Source organism: Dasypus novemcinctus, chromosome 12, assembly GCF_030445035.2.
Source record: "Dasypus novemcinctus isolate mDasNov1 chromosome 12, mDasNov1.1.hap2, whole genome shotgun sequence".
Lineage (NCBI taxonomy): Eukaryota > Metazoa > Chordata > Mammalia > Cingulata > Dasypodidae > Dasypus > Dasypus novemcinctus.
Window position 1 is genome coordinate 6,827,614 of NC_080684.1, and position 18,798 is coordinate 6,846,411.

General features: G+C 39.2%; 1 protein-coding gene across 1 annotated transcript in view; it reads right to left on the reverse strand.

Annotated features, from left to right (window-relative positions):
- The window catches only part of LOC131280550 (sucrase-isomaltase, intestinal-like), a 152,207-nt gene that overhangs the window by 6,215 nt on the left and 127,194 nt on the right, over positions 1–18,798 (reverse strand). Inside the window, exon 18 of the mRNA XM_058307783.2 lies at positions 67–123. Within this exon, the coding sequence (XP_058163766.1) occupies positions 67–123 (57 nt within the window). The remainder of the gene's footprint in view (positions 1–66; positions 124–18,798) is intronic.

Genomic DNA, 18,798 nt, shown 5'->3' on the forward strand with positions numbered 1-18,798 from the left:
AAGATATCATATAAATTGAGTTAATGGACTTATTATTTTTTTCTATAAAATGGCTATAATACATACTGTATATAAGGTGAACCAGGTTGCTTCAGGAAAGTACACATTCAAAGATCTTGCTCCCTTTGGCAAAATGAGAAAGTTAGACTTTCAAAACTATTTTGCTGAATTAAAAATACCCCAGTAAAAATACATTAGACCCTCTGGACACTGAATCACATATTACTTGTATGCTGGTCAACTCATATAAGATTATACAGTAGAGAGGTAGAATATACAAGAAACATGCATGATGTATCAGAAAATATATTTCATGTCCAGATTATGAAATATTAATGAATACTCTTCATAACATTTTCTGAAAATCTTAACTGCCTTTGTTATATTTCAAAATATTGCTATCACTACAATATACATGTATTACCAATCATGCAATGACTTTGTTGAATTTTAATTCGATGACAATTATATAATTATAAATGTGTAAAATATGAAAATGTTTATGAATTTATTCTACAAATTTTATTTTTGTTCCTACGAAGTACGGGGCACTTTTTGAGCATTAATTATGATACCTGGAAAATGTGCTTGCTAAAAATATCTTAACTGAATCTTTCCCAAACCTAGATGAACTAGTTTGCTATTAACCTAATACACATTTTTCTTAGTTCCTAAAAGGACATTAACCAGACCTTCCAGCTCTGCTCACAGGAATAAGAGGAATTAAATAATATCTCAAAGCAAAACCACGGAATGGTGTCAGGAACAGCTATGGCCCAGTAGATCTGTCACTTTCTTCAAAGCTGAGAAAGGAGTAAGGGGGACTCTGTGGCACAACAATATCCATGACAACAAGCAAGGGGCTGGCATGCGTGAAGTACCACAGGACTGGGAAGTCTGCCCACCTCCTCCTCACAATACCCTTGAGATAGTCAGCTTCAAGCCTGCATCATGCAGCCCCCACCTGAGCCCCTTTCCTTTGCCTATAAAAACCCTAGCTCCCATTCTCACTTTGAACTGGTTTGGGGAAGATTCCCCCGGTTCCTTAATTGTACTTTCACAATCAATGGCATTCTCATTGAGAGCTGTTTCTCCTCTACAGTATGGTATTGAGTGGGCCCTTCTAGTAAAAATACCCATTCAGGTGATATCAATAATACAAAGATGAGCAAAATTAACCCGATCCTTGCCCTCAGGAGTTTAACATCTAGTTAATGAGGCAGAATTTATCTAAAAATATACACACATCTATATAAATATGCACATAAAAATATTTAATATAATTTAAAAAAATATTCTGACAAAAACAAGTTTCTTGAGCCAAGAATAATAAGGAAGGGCCTTGTCTAAGTAGGCTAGTCAGGTAAATCTCTCAGGATATAATATTTTTACTGAAACCTGAAGGGTGAGAATAAACCAACCATGCAAAGATACAGAGAAGTATATCAACAGCAAAGAATAACTAGGAATGATCTTGATTTGTTCAAAGTAATGAGAGAAGACAGTGCGGCTGGAGATGAGGGCGCTGAATGGACGCCAGGCTGACCTGAGGTTAGGGACTCAAGCTAGTGTAGGGCCCTGGAGGCCATGTAAGTGCCGTGAGACGTCACTGAAAGCCCAGTCGAACTTATTTTAAGACATGACTGTCACTGTGAGGAGAGCGACTCACACAGTGGCTGTCTCATCTGACATTCCCACCCACAAAGCACTAGGTTCCAATTCCTCTGCATCCTATCCAACACTTAGTATTTTCCTCTTTTTTAAAAAAATTAGCCATCCTAGTGAGTGTGAAATGTTATCTCATTGTGGTATCAACTAGCATTTCCCTAATGGCTAATGGTGCTGGACATCTTTTCTTGAGTTTATTGGCTTTGTATATCTTCTTTGGAAAAATGCCTATTGAAGTCTTTTGCCCATTTTTAACTGGGTTATCTTTTGTTGTTGTTGTTGCACTGCAAATGTTCTTCATATCAAACCTTTATTTGAAATATGATGTGAAATTATTTTCTCCAATTCTCTAAAAAAGTTGCCTTTTTACACGATAATTTCCTTCAAGGCAAAAAAGTTTTTAATTTTGATGAAATCAAATTTATCTGGTGTTTCTTCTGTTGCTTGTGCTTTTCATGGAAAGTCCAAGAATCCATTGCCTAATGCAAGGTCCTGAAGATTCGCCCCTATGTTATCTTCTAAAGGTTTTATAGTTTTAGCATTCTTCTGCCCAAGGATTTCCAATTTTCTCAACAGCGTTTGTTAAGAATACTATTCTCTCCCCATTCATCCTTATCAAAACTAAATTAGCCATGGATGTGTGTCTATTTATAGACTTTCAGTTCTGTTCCACTGACCCGTTTGTCTATCTTTGTGCCAGTACCACAAGGTTTTGATTGCTATCATCTTGTAATATAATTTGACATCAGGAAATGTGAGTCCTCCAACTCTGTAATTCTTTTTTTAATGATTATTTTGGTTATTGAAGTCCCTTTGTAGTTCCATATAAATTTGAGAATCAGTTTTTTCATTTCTGCAAAAGAGCCTGCTGGAATGTTAATAGGGACTGCACTGAATTTGTATATTGATTTGGGTTAACATCGACATATTTACCAGGTTAACTCTTCCAATCCATTAAAAAGGGATATCTTGCCATTTATTTAGGTCTTTATTTCTTTCAACAATATTCTGTGTTTTCAGTATACAATTCTTTTGTATCTTTAGTTAAATTTCTTACTATTTTATTCTTTCAGATGTTATTGGAAAAGGAATTGCTTTCTTGATTTCTTCTTTGTTCATTGCTAGTGTATAAGAACACGATATGTGTTGATCTAGTACCCTGCTACTTTGTTCAATTCATTTATCAGCCCTAATAGTTTTCTTATGGAATCCTTTTGATTTTCTATATATAAGATCATGTCACCTGCAAAAAGAGATAGTTTTACTTGTTCTGTACCAATTTGGATACCTTTTATTTCTTTATCTTGCCTAATTGCTCTGACAAGAACTTCTAGTACAATATTGAACATCACTGTAGAAAGGGGGTACCCCTGTCTCATTCCTGATCTCAGGGGGAAATCTTTAAGTCATTCACCACTGAGAATGGTATCATCTGGAGTTTTTCATAAAGGGCCTTTACCCTATTAAGATATTCCCTTCTATTCCTACTTTTCTGAATGTTTTTATCAAGAAAGGGTGCTAGATTTTGTTGAATGCCTTTTTCACATTGATATTGAGATAACCAAGTGCTTTTTTCCCCCTTCATTCTACTTATCTGTTATATTACATTGAATGATGTACTAAGTTGAACCACCCTTGCATTCTTGGAGTGAGTTCCCACTTGTTCATGGTGTATAATCTTTTTATATGCCATTGGATTTGGTTTGCAAATATTTTGTTGAGGATTTCTGCATTTATATTGACAAAGGAAATTAGCCTGCAATTTAATTTTCTTGTGAGGTCTTTACCAAGCTTTGGCATTAGAGTAAAAGACTATCCTCATATCACAGAATGAATTAGGAAGTGTTCCATCCTCTCCATGTCTTTGGAAGAATTTGAGCAGGACTGTTATTAATTCTTCTTTAAATATTTGGTAGAATTTACCAGTGAGTCCATCTGATCCTAGATTATTCTTTGGTAGAATGTTTTGATTATTGAGTCAATCTCTGTACTAATTATTGGCCTGTTAATGTTTTTCTATTTCTTCTTGAGTCAATCTGTTGAGTGGATGTATTTCTAGGAATTTTTCCATTTCTTCTAGATTATTGTTTGTTGGTGTCCAATTGCTCATAATGTTCTCTTATAATTCTTTTTATTTCTGTAAGGTTAGTGGTGATATCACCATTTTCCTTTCTGATTTTATATACTTTGTCTTCTCTTTTTTTGTCAGTCTAGCTAATGGTTTGCCAATTTTATTGGCTTTGTCAAATTACTTTTTGTTTTGTTTATTCTCACAGTTGTTTTTTATTCTTTATTTCATTTGTCTCTACTCTAATCTTATTTTCTTCTTTTTGTGTTAAATCTAATTTTTTTTTTTTGAGGTACCAGGGTTGGGGATTGAACCTGGGACTTCATATGTGGGAAGTCAGAACTCAACCACTGAACTACATCAGCTCCCCTGAGTTGGTTTTTTGTTTGTTTGCATGCTGTTTGTTTATTCTTTTTTTTTTTAGGAGGCATAAGGGACCAAACCCAGGACCACCCATGGGGGAAGCAGGTATTCAATTGCTTGAGTCATATCTGCTCCATCTAATCTTATTTTCTTCCCATAACTTTGAAATTACTCTGCTCTTTTTTTTTGTAATTCCTCATATTAACTTGAGATCTTCTTTTTTAGTATAGGTATTCATAACTGTGAATTTTAAATTTCTTTCTGAGCTACATCCCATAGGTTTTTGTTCGTTTGTTTTTGAGGTACTGGGGGCTGAGGATTGAACCCTGGACCTCGTATGTGGGAAGCCAGAGCTCAATCAATGAGCCACATCAGCTTCTGTGAATTGGTTTTTCCATTTGTTTTGCTTGTTGTTTTTGTTTGTGCAGGAGGCACCAGGAACCAAATCCTGATCTCCCATGTGGGAAGCAGGAGTTTAACAGCTTGAACCACATCCACTCTCCCCATAAGTTTTGGTAAGTTGTGTCTTTGTTTCTATTTGTCTCTTATTATTTTTATTTGCTCCACAGAATTTTTAAAATGAGTAAATGCTAATGGAACCATTTCCTTAGAGCTCTGGAAAACTGGTAAAGAATTACAGCAAATGGGTGATGGTGAACGATGAATAAAAAATATGGCAAGTTAAAAATGTTAGGAAATAAACATGGCTCTTCTGTCCCTTCTATTTGAACCTATAAGTGTGTACATGTCCAAGAGACTTGAATCTCTGGGCTGTCCATGTACCCAGTTGGGCCTTGAATTTAAATAGAGTTGCAATACCTACTCTCCAGTTCATTGGACTCACTCAGAACAACTAACAAAGAGGTGAAGATGGACAACAACCATCCCAAAGAACAGAAAGAGTCTGCAACTGCAAACATGATAGTCCCATCCATCTGCCCCATGGTAGCTAAGCCCCCTCTCACTTAGTGGCAGAGTGGGCATCATTATCCCAGAATCGTCAGGATTGGGGAATGAACGATTGACTAGAGTAGACTTAACTGTTGTTATTCTACTCTAGACTTATTGTGATTCTAGCAATGGAAGAACTTATACCATTGATGTGGAGGCAGTGGCCACTGGAGGTCCTGAAGAGGGAAAGGGAAAAATAGGTGTAATATGGGAGCATTTTTGTGACTTGGGAATTGTCCAGAATGACAGATACAGGCCATTATATATCTTGTCATAACTTACAAAATTGTGCAGGAGAGAGTGTAAACTACAATATAAACTACAATCCATGCTTAGTGACAATGCTCCAAAGTGTGTTCTTCAGTTGTAACAAATGTACCATACTAATGAAGGATGTTGTTAATTTGGGAAAATGTAGGAGGGGTAGGGAGCAGGGCATATGGGAATCTCCTATATATTTTATGTAACATTTATGTAATCTAAGTAACTTTAAAAAATATATATATTTAAGAAAATGGTAGGAAAAACTGGTGCCTTTACTAATATTTCCCTCATCCTTTCCTCACTTGTTCAGAGGAGGTTACTGTTTCCAGTCACAGAGGCAGGAGAGTAACTCTTTCCACACACTGAAGTACATATTAGTCTGTATTAATCTGATTTGTCTGGTGGTAGCCTGAAGGACAAATGGAAACTTGCCATCTCACATAGAAGCAGGTGGCAGGGCAGCTAAAACTGTGTAGGAAAACAATCAAATTGCAGCTGTCTGGGCAAATTCTTACCAGCATTCAGACAGACAAGGGCGGCGGACTTGGCCCAGTGGATAGAGCATCCATCTACCACATGGGAGGTCCGCAGTTCAAACCCCGGGCCTCCTTGACCCGTGTGCAGCTGGCCCATGCGCAGTGCTGATGCATGCAAGGAGTGCCCTGCCATGCAGGGGTGTCCCCACGTAGGGGAGCCCCACGCGCAAGGAGTGTGCCCCGTAAGGAGAGCCGCCCAGCACGAAAGAAAGTGCAGCCTGCCCAGGAATGGTGCTGCACACACAGAGAAATGACACAACAAGATGACACAACAAAAAGAAACACAGATTCCCGTGCTGCTGACAACAACAGAAGTGGACAGATGACGCAGCAAATAGACACAGAGAACAGACAACTGGGGTGGGGGGAGAGGGGAGAGGAATAAATAAATAAATAAATAAATAAATAAATAAATAAATAAATAAATCTTTTAAAGAAAAAAAGACAATATATCACTTGGGAAATAAGACTATATTCTGGGGGATTCTCCCATTACGTGGAAATGTAAATGAGGATTTCTTAAGTCCATGCACACAGGTCCAGGACAAGAAGCATGCTCAGAGAAGACCAGAAGGGTCCACATCCTTTCATATCTATAAACAATTACATGCCAACAACTTAGATAGCTGGGATGAAATGGACAATTCCTAGAACACAAATTACCAAAACTGACTCAAGAAGAAATAGATGATATCAAAAGACCAATAATAAGAGACTGAATCAGTAATCAAAAACCATCCACCAAAGAAAAGTCCAATACCAGATGGCCTCACTGGTAACTTCTACCAAACATTTAAAGAAGAATTAATACCAAACTGTACCAAAATTGGAAAATGAGGCAACATTGTTAACTCATTCTATGAGGCTAGCATTGCCCTAATAACAAAGCCAGATCAAAAGAAAATAAATAACAGACTAATATCCTTGATGAATATAGATGCAAAAATACTTTAGCAAATACTAGCAAACCAAATCCAACAGCACATTAACAGGATTAAAATTGATGACCAAGGGAGATTTTATCCCAGGAATGCAAGAGTGGTTCAACATGCAAAAAAAGTTCCCTCTAAGATTGAGAATAAGACAATGATGCCCACTTTCACCACTGCTATTTAAAATTGTACTGGAAGTTTTAACTAGAACAATTAGGGAAAACAAAAATAAAAGGCATCCAAATGGGAAAAAGGTTGTAAAACTACCTCAATTCACAAGTGATATAATCCTATGTATAGGAAATCTCTAAGAACCTACAAGAAAACTGCTAGATCTAATAAATGAATTTAACAAATTGGTGGGATACAAGATCAATGCACAAATATCAGTAGTATTTCAATATGCCAACAAGGAACAATTCAAAATTGAAATCAAGAAAACAATTCCAGGGAAGTGGATGTGGCTCAACTGATGGAGAATCCACCTACCATATAGGAGGTCCAGGGTTTGATACCTAGGGCCTCCTGACCCATGTGGTGAGCTGGCCCACACACAGTGCTGTTGTGTGCAGATGAATGCCATGCCATGCAGGGGTGCCCCTGCATAGGGGTGCCCCATGCACAAGGAGTGTGACCTGCAAGGACAGCCGTCCCTCATGAAAGGTGCAGCCCACCCAGGAGTGGCACTGCACACATGGTGAGCTGACACAGCAAGATGATGCAAGAAAATAGAGCCAGATTCCCAGATGCCTTACAAGAATGCAAGGGACACAGAAGAACACGCAGTGAATGGACAGAGAGAGCAGACAATGGAGTGTGGGGGAGGGGAGAGAAAGAAAATAAATCTTTTAAAAAGAAAAAGAAAACAATTCCAGGGGGTGGATGTGGCTTAAGTAGCTGAGCACCTGCTTCCCACACAGGAGGTCCCAGGTTTGGTTCCTGGCACTTCCTAAAAACAAAAAAAGCAAACAACAAGCAAAAAATGAAAACACCAACTCAGAGGAGCTGATGTGGCTCAGTGGTTGAGAACCAGCTCCCACATATGAGGTTCCTGGTCGCAGTACCTCAAAACAAAAAAAAACAACTCCATTTATAATAGCAATTAAAAAAATAAAATATCTAGGAAGAAATTTAACCAAGAATTTAAGGACTTGTATATAGTAAACCACAAATCATTGCTGAAAGAAATTTAAAAGGACCTAAATAAATGCCAAGACATCCCATGTTCATGGATTAGAAGAGTTAGCCTTGTTAACATGTCAAAATTATGCATAGTAATCTATGAATTCCTATTAAAATTCCAGCAGTGTTTTTGCAAAAATGGAAAAACCAATCCTCAGCTTAGTATGGAATGACAAGGGGCCTTGAAGAGCCAAAACAATCATGGAAGAGAAGAGCAAGGTTGTAGGACTCATTCTTCCTGATTTCAGATTGTAATACAAGTCGACAATAATCAAACAGTGTTGTACTGGCACAAAGGCAGACCTACAGAACAGACCAACGGATTAGAGGAGATAGTTTAGAAATAAATGCATACATCCATGCCCAGCTGATATTTGACAAGGGTACTAATTCCACTCAATGAGGAAAGAGTGGTCTTTTAAAAAAAATGGTGCTGGGAAAACTATATCCACATGAGAAAGAATCAAAGTGGATCCTTATGTCACAACATATACAAAAATTAAATCAAAATGATAAATGACCTACATATAAGAGCTAAAAGTATAAAATTCCTAGGAAAAAAATACAGGAAAATATCTTTATCCTATAGAATGGGATAAATTATTTGGAAACCGTATATGATAAGAGTTTAATACCCAGAGTACATAAAGAACTCCTACAACTCAACAACAAAAAGACAAACAACCCAATTAAAATATGGGTCAAAGGGAGGAAGGGCACGTTGGTAGCAGAGTAAGGAGCTCCAAGAGTCAGCTCAGCCTATGTGCAGTTAGTCATCAGCCAGAGCTATCCAAATTACCTGTTTGGGGGGCCCAGGAGATCAGAAGTGCATCCTGCACCATCCTTGGGAGAACAGGAGGAGGAGACTGCCCATCTGCAGTGAAGATTCATGAGTAGAGTGCTCCATGCTGTGGAGCCCAATGCCCATGCTGTGCTGGTGGTGCAAGATGCCTTGGAAGCGATTCTGTGTCTGGGGTTGGAAGTTCCACTTCCCAAAAACAGGGGAGGAAGAGACAGTCGGGCACCAACTTCAGCTACTGAGTACTTTAACTATTTGAACATGTCCAAGCCAGAAAGAGCCATAGCCACCATTGTTTTAAAGATTTATTTTTATTTATTTCTCTCCCCCTCTCCCTCCCCCCCCCCAGTTGTCTACTCTCTGTGTCCATTCGCTGTGTGTTCTTCTGTGTGTGCTTGTATTCTTGTCAGTGGCACTGGGAATCTGTGTCTTTTTTTCTTGCGTCATCTTGCTGCTTTAGCTCTCCGTGTGTGCGGTGCCACTCCTGGGCAGGCTCTCCTTACAGGGCACACTCATTGTGCATGGGGCTCCCCTACGCGGGGGACACCCCTGCATGGCACAGCACTCCTTGCATGCATCAGCACTGCGCAAGGGCCAGCTCACCACATGGGTCAGGTGGTCTTGGGTTTGAACCCTGGACCTCCCATGTGGTAGGTGGATGCTCTATCAGTTGAGCCAAATCTGCTTCCCCAGCAGCCATCATTTTAACTCCACCCCCAGCATGAGGGGAAGAAGGGCTGATTGAAAATCACAGTGATGGTAGGGACCAGCTTCTTTCCCCCAGGTCATGTTGCTGCCCTAGCCTGGGCTTCAGCCCTGTGTCTAAGAGGGAGGAAGTGAGGAGACCTGCACCAGCCTCACTGGGTAGCTACAGTCACTTTTGTCTCTCATGAACTAGACTGCTGGGCACCGAGATGGCTACATCCCAACCCTGACAGGGTCAGAGGGAGGACGGTATTTACTAAGCCTTTCTGGGCAACTGAATGCACTTTAGGTCCACATGGATTAGAATGTTGGGATTCCTGGGGCTCCATCCTGACAGGCAAGAGGGATGATGTTCCCTCAGCGTCTCTGGGCAACTGCAACCATTTTTAGCAAGACTGTTGGACCCATCTATGTCAACAAAATGCAGAAAAAGGAAACATGCACACATATACGGATATTAAACAACACACTCTTAAATAATCAGTGGGTCAAAGAAGAAATTGCAAGAGAAATCAGTCAATATCTTGAGACAAATGAAAAATGAGAACACAGCATATCAGAACCTATGGGATACACTGAAGGCAGTGCTGAGAGGGAAATTTATCACCCTTAATGCTTACATTAAAAAATAAAAAAGAGGTGTGGGGAGATGGCATTGGACTAGGCTGGCAGGGCTCAACTCTCTCAAAAAAATGATGGAAAAAGAGTGAAAAGCTGTCCTAAGCACCTGCTTTGGGGGTCAGCAGACCAGGACAATGCTACACAACTTTCAGGAGGGTGAGAGACAGACGAAGAACCTGAAACAACAAACGTGAGTTACCAAACCCCCATAGTGGCCAGGAAGGCCTCCTTCCCCCACCCCCATGATATTAAGCTGAGGTAAAACACCTGGCTAATTGTAACTAATGGAGAGGGGAACAGATGTATTTCTCCCTATCAGCTGTTACAAGGAAAAGGGAAGAGGAATCAGGGAGCATTTACTCAGTGAATTCAGCCAACAGAGTCCACTTTCAATCTCAGCTCTGGCCAGACTAAAACACAGGAAATTAGAGACTGAAACCCTCTGTTGCAAGATGTGCCAGCAAGTGTTATCTGCTGGCCAGTCTGGAAAATGCATGGACAAAAACTGCTTTTGGTTCTCTCTGTACCCTAACTCCTGGGAGAAAATCTGTGCCCCATTAGTGAGTCCTGAGCCCAATTTTGATAACTTAAGCTGAGCAATTTTAAAGACTTAGAATAATTTAAACCGATTATCAGAGATCTGAGGGAAAAAAATAGGCAAGAGAGAGAAATTGGCTGACAGAGTAAATTCACAAATTATTCAGATGCCTAGACATCAGCAAAAAATTACAAGCCATACTAAGAAACAGGAAGAGATGGCTCAGTCAAAGGAACAGACCAAATATCCTGAAGAAAAATAGGATTTAAGACAATCAATGATAATCACACAACTCTCCTAAATCAATTCAAAACGTTGAAAGAAAATGACTAAAGAGATAAAGGAGATCAAGAAGATAATGGATGAGCATAAAGAAAAATTTGAAAGCCTGCAAAGAAAAGTAACACACTTATGGGAAGGAAAGATACAATGAATGGATTAAAAATACATTACAGGCACATAAAATCAGATTTTAATTACTGAAGACAAAATTAGTGACTTCAAAGGCAGAATATCTGAACTGGAAAAGACAGGAAAAGAGAAATAGAGGACAAAGGAAAAAATGGAACAGGGGCTCAGGGAATTGAATGATAATGCAAAACACACAAACATATGCATTATTGGTGTCCCAGAGGGAGAAGAGAATGGAAAAGGGGCAGAAGAATATTTGAGGAAATAATGAACAAAAACTTTCCAACCCTAATGAAAGACTTAAATATTGATATCCAAGAACAATTCATCCTAAACAGAATAAATCTGAATAGACCTATCCCAAGGCACCTACTATTCCCATTGACAAATATCAGAGATAAAGAGAGGACTCTGAAAGCAGCAACAGGAAAGCAAAGCATCACATACAAGGGTCCCTCAATAAGATTAAGTGCCATCCTCTCATCAGAAACCACGGAGGAAAGAAGAAAGTGGTATGATGTATTTAAGGTAGTGAAAGAAAAAAACTGCCAGCAAAGAATTCTGTATCCAGCAAAACTGTCCTTCAAAAATGAGGGTCAGTTCAAAGTTTTCACAGACAAACAAAAAGTGAGAGAGCATGTTACCAAAAGACCAGAATTACAAGAGATACTAAAGGGAGTGCTACAGCCTGAAAGGAAAAAACAAGGGCAAGAGACTTAGAGAAGAATGTAGAAATGAAGATTATTAGGAAAGGTAAATTAAAGGGTAAAAAGACTGATGATAGGATGATATGACAACAGAAAGCCAGATGGACAGAATGGATGAAATAATGCCTTTACAGTACTAACACTGAATGTTAATGGCTTGAACTCCCCAATCAAAAGGCACAGATTGGTAGAATGGATAAAAAAAATATGAGCCAGAATGGATAAGTAATGCCTTTACAGTACTAACACTGAATGTTAATGGCTTGAACTCCCCAATCAAAAGGCACAGATTGACAGAATGGATAAAAAATATGAGCCATCTATATGTCTACAAGAGTCTCACCTTACATATAAGGACACAACCAGGTTAAAGTGAAAGGTTGGAAAGTATTCCATGAAAATAGTAACCAAAAAACAACAGCAACAAAACAACAACAAAAGCTGGACTAGGAGGAGGGGCAAGATGGCTGCTCAGTAACGCATTCCAAGAGCCAGCTCCTCCTACAGGACAGTTAGTAATTATCCTGACCTATCTAAAGCACCTGTTTGGGGGGCCCAGGAGACCAGAAGAGCATCCTGAAATATCCTTGAGAGAATGGAAGAAGGAGACTGCCCATCTGCATTGAAGATTCATGAGTAGGGCACTCCATGCCATGGAGGCCATTGCCTATCCCCCACTGGCAGTGCAAGCCACTTCAGGAGCTACTGCGTGGCTGGAGTTGGAAGCTCCATTTCCCAAAAATGGGGAAGGAAGAGATGGTTGGCCATTGACTTCAGCTACTGATTAGTAAGTTTAGCTAACTAAAGTATAATCTAAGAACAGCTAAAGTTTGAACCTGTCCAAGATGGAAAGAGGCCAGTAGCCACCATTTTAACATTGTGCCTGGCATGAGTTGGGGCTGATTGAAATTGACAGTGCTGGTAGGAGCTGGATTCTTTCCATCCAGTTTGGATTGCAGCCCTAGCCTAGGCCCTAGGACCACCTCCAGCAGGGAGGAAGTGGGGGGACCTACACCAGCCTCTCTGGACAACTGCAGGCATTTCTAGCTGGCACAGACTGATTAGACAACTGGAGCTCCATCCCTGTACCCCAACTGGGCAACTGCAGGTGCTTTCAGGCTAAACAGACTGGTTTGTTGGGCAACTTTGATTCCATCTCCACACTTCCACCCCCACAGGATAGGAGGGCACTGGTGTTTCCTCAGCTTCTCTGAGCAATGGCAGGTACTTTGAGCCTATATGGACTGAACTATTGGATAACTGTGGTTTCATTAGCACCCCCTAAAGGGCAGAAGGGGCAACACTCACTCTTTTGATCTCTCAGGGCAACTGCTGGCATATTTGGCCCACATGGATTATTGGGCACAGGTGTTCCATCCCCACCCTTCGCAGAGGAGGAGGTGGGCTGATGCTACATCAGTCTACCTGAGCAACTGCAGTCATTTTGGACCCACATGGCATAGATTTCTGCCCACACCTTCAGCTCCATCCCTGCCTCAGGCAAGGGAGGAAGGGGCATGAAGCTGCATCTGTTCTCTCCAGGTAACTACAGAGAGTCTTGTCCTGCATGTTTTGGATTATTACACATAGCTGCAATTCTGTCCCCATGCCTGGCAGAGAAGAAATATGGGCAGCTTGAGCCTCCACAATTTACAGTACCAACTACATCCTTAGCCCCTACTATACAACCAGCAAGGGAGAAAGGGCAAGAAAGTCCTAAACTAAAGAGAGAAACTGTGCTCAGAATACATCTACTAAGCCAGATGCCAAGACAACAAAAACAAATTACAATCCATACCAAGAAACAGGAAAATATGGCCCAGTCAAAGGAACAAGATAAGCCCCCACATGTCATAAAGGAATTGAGACAAATAGCCATAGATGTTCAAATAAATTTCCTTAATAAATTCAACAAGATGACTAAAGAAATTAAGGATATTAAGATACTGGGTGAGCACAAAGAATAATTTGAAAGCATATGTAGAAAAATAGCATTATCTTATGAAAATGTAAGGTGCAATAAATGAAATTAAAAATACACTGGAGGGATATAACAGGAGATTTGAAGAGGCAGAAGAAAGGATTGGTGAGCTTGAAGACTTGACCATCGAAAGTGAACATACGAAAGAAGAGATGAAGAAACGAATGGGAAAAAATGAACAGGGTCTCAGAAAACTAATGATGGCAAGAGACATACAAACATACATGCTGTGGATGTCTAAGAAGGAGAAAAGAAGGGAAAGGGGGCAGAAGGAATATTTAAAGAAATAATGGTAGAAAATTTCCCAACACTATTGAAGGACATAGGTATCTGTGTCCAAGAATCACAATGTATTCCCATCCTAATAAATCTGAATAGAATCCTGAGACAATAAGATTAAGTGCTGATTTCTCATCAGAAACTACTGAGTTAAGAAGGCAGTGGTATGCTATATTTAAGATATAGCAAGAGAAAAACTACCAGCCAAGAATGTTATATCTGGTAAGACTGTCTTTCAAAAATGAGGGCAAGTTTAGAATACTCACAGATAAACAGAAACTTAGAGAGGTTTTAACCAAGAGATCAGCTTTGCAAGAAATACTAAAGGGAGTGCTACAGCATGAAAAGGAAATTAGAGAAAGGCTTGGAAGAGAGCCTAGAAATGAAGATTACATCAGTAGAAATAACTAAGGGTGTAGAAAGAGTGGTGAAAATAAAATATGGCAGATAAAACCTAAAGGTCAAAATGGATGAAATAAGAACTACTTTTACAATAATACCAATGAATATTAATGGATGAAATTCCCCAATCAAAAGACAACAGACTGGTGGAATGATAAGAAAATATGAACCACTTATATGCTGTCTACAAGAGACTCACTTTAGATCTAAGGATACCAATAAATTATAAGTGAAAGGCTGGAAAATGATATTCTAGGCATGCAGTAGACAAACAAAAAAGCAGGAATACTATATTTGTATCAGATGAAATAGACTTTAAAGCAAAACTTTTATTAGAGACAAAGAAGGACATTGTATATTAATAAAAAGGACAAGTCACCAGATAAAATAACAATCATAAATGTATATGCACATAATGAGGATACCCCAAATTACATGAGGCAAACACAGGCAAAACTGAAGGGAGAAATAGATACCCCTACAATAATAGGTGGAGACTTCAATACACCACTCTCAGCACTGGATAGAACTTCTGGGCAGAAGATCAATAAAGAAACAGAGAGACTGAATAATGTGATAAATGGACTAAACCTAATAGACATAAATAGAACATTGTACCCAAAAGCAGCAGGATATACATTCTTCTCAAGTGCTCATGGGTTTTTCTCCACTATAGACCATATGTTGGGTCACAAAGCAGATCTCAATAAATTCAACAAGATTGAAATCATACAAAGCACTGTCTGTGATCATAATGGAATAAAGTTGGAAATCAACAACAGGCAGAAAAAGGGAAAATTCACAAATATATGGAGATTAAACAACATACTCTTAATCAGTGGGTCAACAAGGAAATTGCAAGAGAAATCAATAAATATCTCAGGACAAATGTAAATAAGAACACAACATATCAGAACCTCTGGAATATATCAAAGGCAGTGCTGAGAGGAAAATTTATACCCCTAATGCTTTACACATTAAAAAAGAAGAAAGAAGCAGACTCCATGACCTTACTACATAGCTGGAAGAACTAGAAAAAGAACAGCAAATTATTCCCAAAGTAAGTAGAAGGAAGGAAATAACAAAGATCAGAGCAAAAATAAATAAAATTGAGAACAAAAAACAATAGAGAGAATTAACAAAAGCAAAAGTTGGTTCTTTGAGAAGATTAACAAAATTGATAAATCCTTAGCTAGACTGAAAAAGAAAAAAGAGAGAAGATGCCAATAAATAAAAGAAAAAATGAAAACAGGGACAGTAGTCCTGACCTCACAGAAATTAAAGAGATCATAAGAGGATATTATGACCAATTGTACACCAACGAACTGGACAATGTAGAGGAAATGGAAAAATTCCTAGGAATGTATGAACAACCTCCACTGGCCCTAGAAGAAATAGAAGCCCTTAGCAAAACAGTCACAAGTAAAATGATTGAAACAGACATCAAACAACTCCCCAAAATGAAAAGCCCTGGACCAGTTTCAAAGGTAAGTTCTACCAATCATTCAGAGATTTAGTATAAATTTTACTCAAGCTCTTAAAAGAAAATGAACAAGAAGGAACACTACCTAACTTGTTCTATAAAGCCATTATCTCCCTAATACCAAAGTCAGATAAAGATATTACAAAAAAATAAAATTACAGACCTCTATCCCTAATGAATACAAATGCAAAAATCCTCAACAAAATACTTGCTAATCAAATCCAAAAACACGTTAAAAGAATTATTCAACATAATCAAGTGGGTTTTATATGAGGTGTACAAGAATGGTTCAAAACAATAAAATCAATCACACACCACACCACATTAATAAATCACAGAAGAAAAATCACATGATCCTATTGATTGATGCAGAAAAATCAATTGACAAAATACAGCATTCTTTCATGATAAAAATACTACGAAAGATAGGAATTGAAGGAAATTTTCCCAACATGATAAAGGCCGTATATGAAAAACCCAGAGCTAACACTCTACTAAATGGTGAAAGACTGTAAGCTTTCCTGTTGAGATTAGGAACAAGACAAAGATGCCCCTATCACCAATGTGGTTGAATCTAGTGCTAGAGGCTCCAGCAGAGCAATCGGGCAAGAAAAAGAAGGGCATCCAAATCAGAAAGGAAGAAGTAAGACTTTTGCTATTCACAGATAATATGATCCTATACCTAGAATGTCGCCAAAAATCTACAATGAAGCTTCTAGAGCTAATAAACCATTTCAGTGGAGAGGCAGGATACAAGATCAATATGCAAAAATCAGTGACATTTCTATACACTAGCAATGCGCAATCTGAGGAGGAAGTCAGGAAAACATTCCATTTACTAAAGCAGAGTTACTGTTATTCTACCATAGGCTTATTGTTATTCTAGCAATAAAAGAACTTGTTATCATTTATGTAAAGGTAATGGCCACCAGAAGCACTAAGGCGGGGAGAGTGATAATTATGCATAGTATGGGGGCATTTTCAGGACATTGGAATTGTCCTACATGACGTTGCAATGACAGATACAGGCCATGTTACATTTTGTCATAACTTACAAAATGGTGTGGGACAGAGTGTAAACTATAATGTAAACTATAATCCACAGTTGGTGGCAGTGCTTCGTGTTCCTCAGTTGTAACAAGTGTACCACACACTAATGAAGGATGTTGTTAATGTGGAAGTGTGGGAGGGGGCGGGAGGGGGGCAATTGGGAATCCCCTATATATATTTTTTATACCCCCCCTTGCAGCTTTTTGCTTGCTGTCTGCTCTCTGTGTCCATTCACTGTGCATTCTTCTCTTTCTGTATTTTATTTATTTATTTTTATTTATTTACTCCCCCCCCCCTTGCGGCTTGCTTGCTGTCTGCTCTCTGTATCTATTCGCTGCGCATTCTTCTGCATTTTTGCTTGTTTCCCTTTTTGTTGCATCACCTTGCTGAGTCAGCTCTCTGCGGTACCTGTGGGCCAGTGGCTCTCCGCAGCATGCCTGCCTTCACAAGGAGGCCCTAGGATGTGAACCCAGGGCCCCCCTTTTGGTACATGGGAGCCCAACTGATTGAGCCACAGTCACTTCCCATCCCCTGTATTTTTGATGTAACATTTATGTAATCTAAAATTTCTTTAAAATAAATAAATAAATGCAGTTAAGATATATTCACATACCGTAAAAAAATCCCATTTACAATACCAACTAAAAGAATCAAATAGTTATAAACTTAACCAACGATGTAAAGCACTTGAATTCAGAAAACTATAATTCATTGCTAAAAGAAATTTAAAAAGACCTAAATACTTGGAAGAATATTCCAAGCTCATGGATTGGAAGACTAAAAATCATTAAGATGTCAATTCTGGGAAGCAGACTGGGCCCAGTGGTTAGGGCGTCCGTCTACCACATGGGAGGTCCGCTGTTCAAACCCCGGGCCTCCTTGACCCGTGTGGAGCTGGCCCATGCGCAGTGCTGATGCGCGCAAGGAGTGCCCTGCCACGCAGGGGTGTCCCCCACATAGGGGACCCCCACGCACAAGGAGTGTGCCCCGTAAGGAGAGCCGCCCAGCGCGAAGGTAAGTACAGCCTGCCCAGGAATGGTGCCGAACACAGAGAGAGCTGACACAGCAAGATGACGCAACAAAAGAAACACAGATTCCCGTGCCTCTGACAACAACAGAACAGACAAAGAAAAACACGCAGCAAATAGACACAGAGAACAGACAACTGGGCAGGAGCGGGAGGGGGAAGGGGAGAAAAATAAATAAAATAAATCTTTAAAAAAAAAAAAATGTCAATTCTACCCAAATTGATATACAGATTCAATGCATTCCTGATAAAAATTCCACCAGCATTTTTTAAACAATGGAAAACAAAATTAACAAATTTATTTGAAAGGGTAAGGAGCCCCAAATAGCCAGTAGCATCTTAAAAAGGAAAAGCAAAATTGGAGGACCCTCATATTTGGACTTTAAACCATATTACTTAGCTACAGTGGTAAAAATAGCATGGTACTGACATAACGACAGACACATAGACCAATGGCACCAAAGTGATGGTTCAGAAACAGACCCTCATACATCTATGGTCAAGTGATTTTCGACAAGGCTGTCAAACCCACCTAGCTGGGACCAAACGGTTTATTCAACAAACGATGGTGGGAGAATTGGATATCCATGTCCAAAAAAAGAAGGCAGGTCCCTATCTTGTAACTTACACAAAAGTTAACTCAATATGGATCAAAGACCTAAATATAAAAGCTAGAACCATAAAGCTCCTACAAGAAAATGCAGGAAAATATCTTCAAGATCGTTTGGTAAGCGGTGGATTCTTAAACCTTACACAAAAAGTGTGAGCAATGAAAGAAAACATGGATAAAGGGGACCTCCCCAAACATAAACACTTTTGTGATTCAGAGGA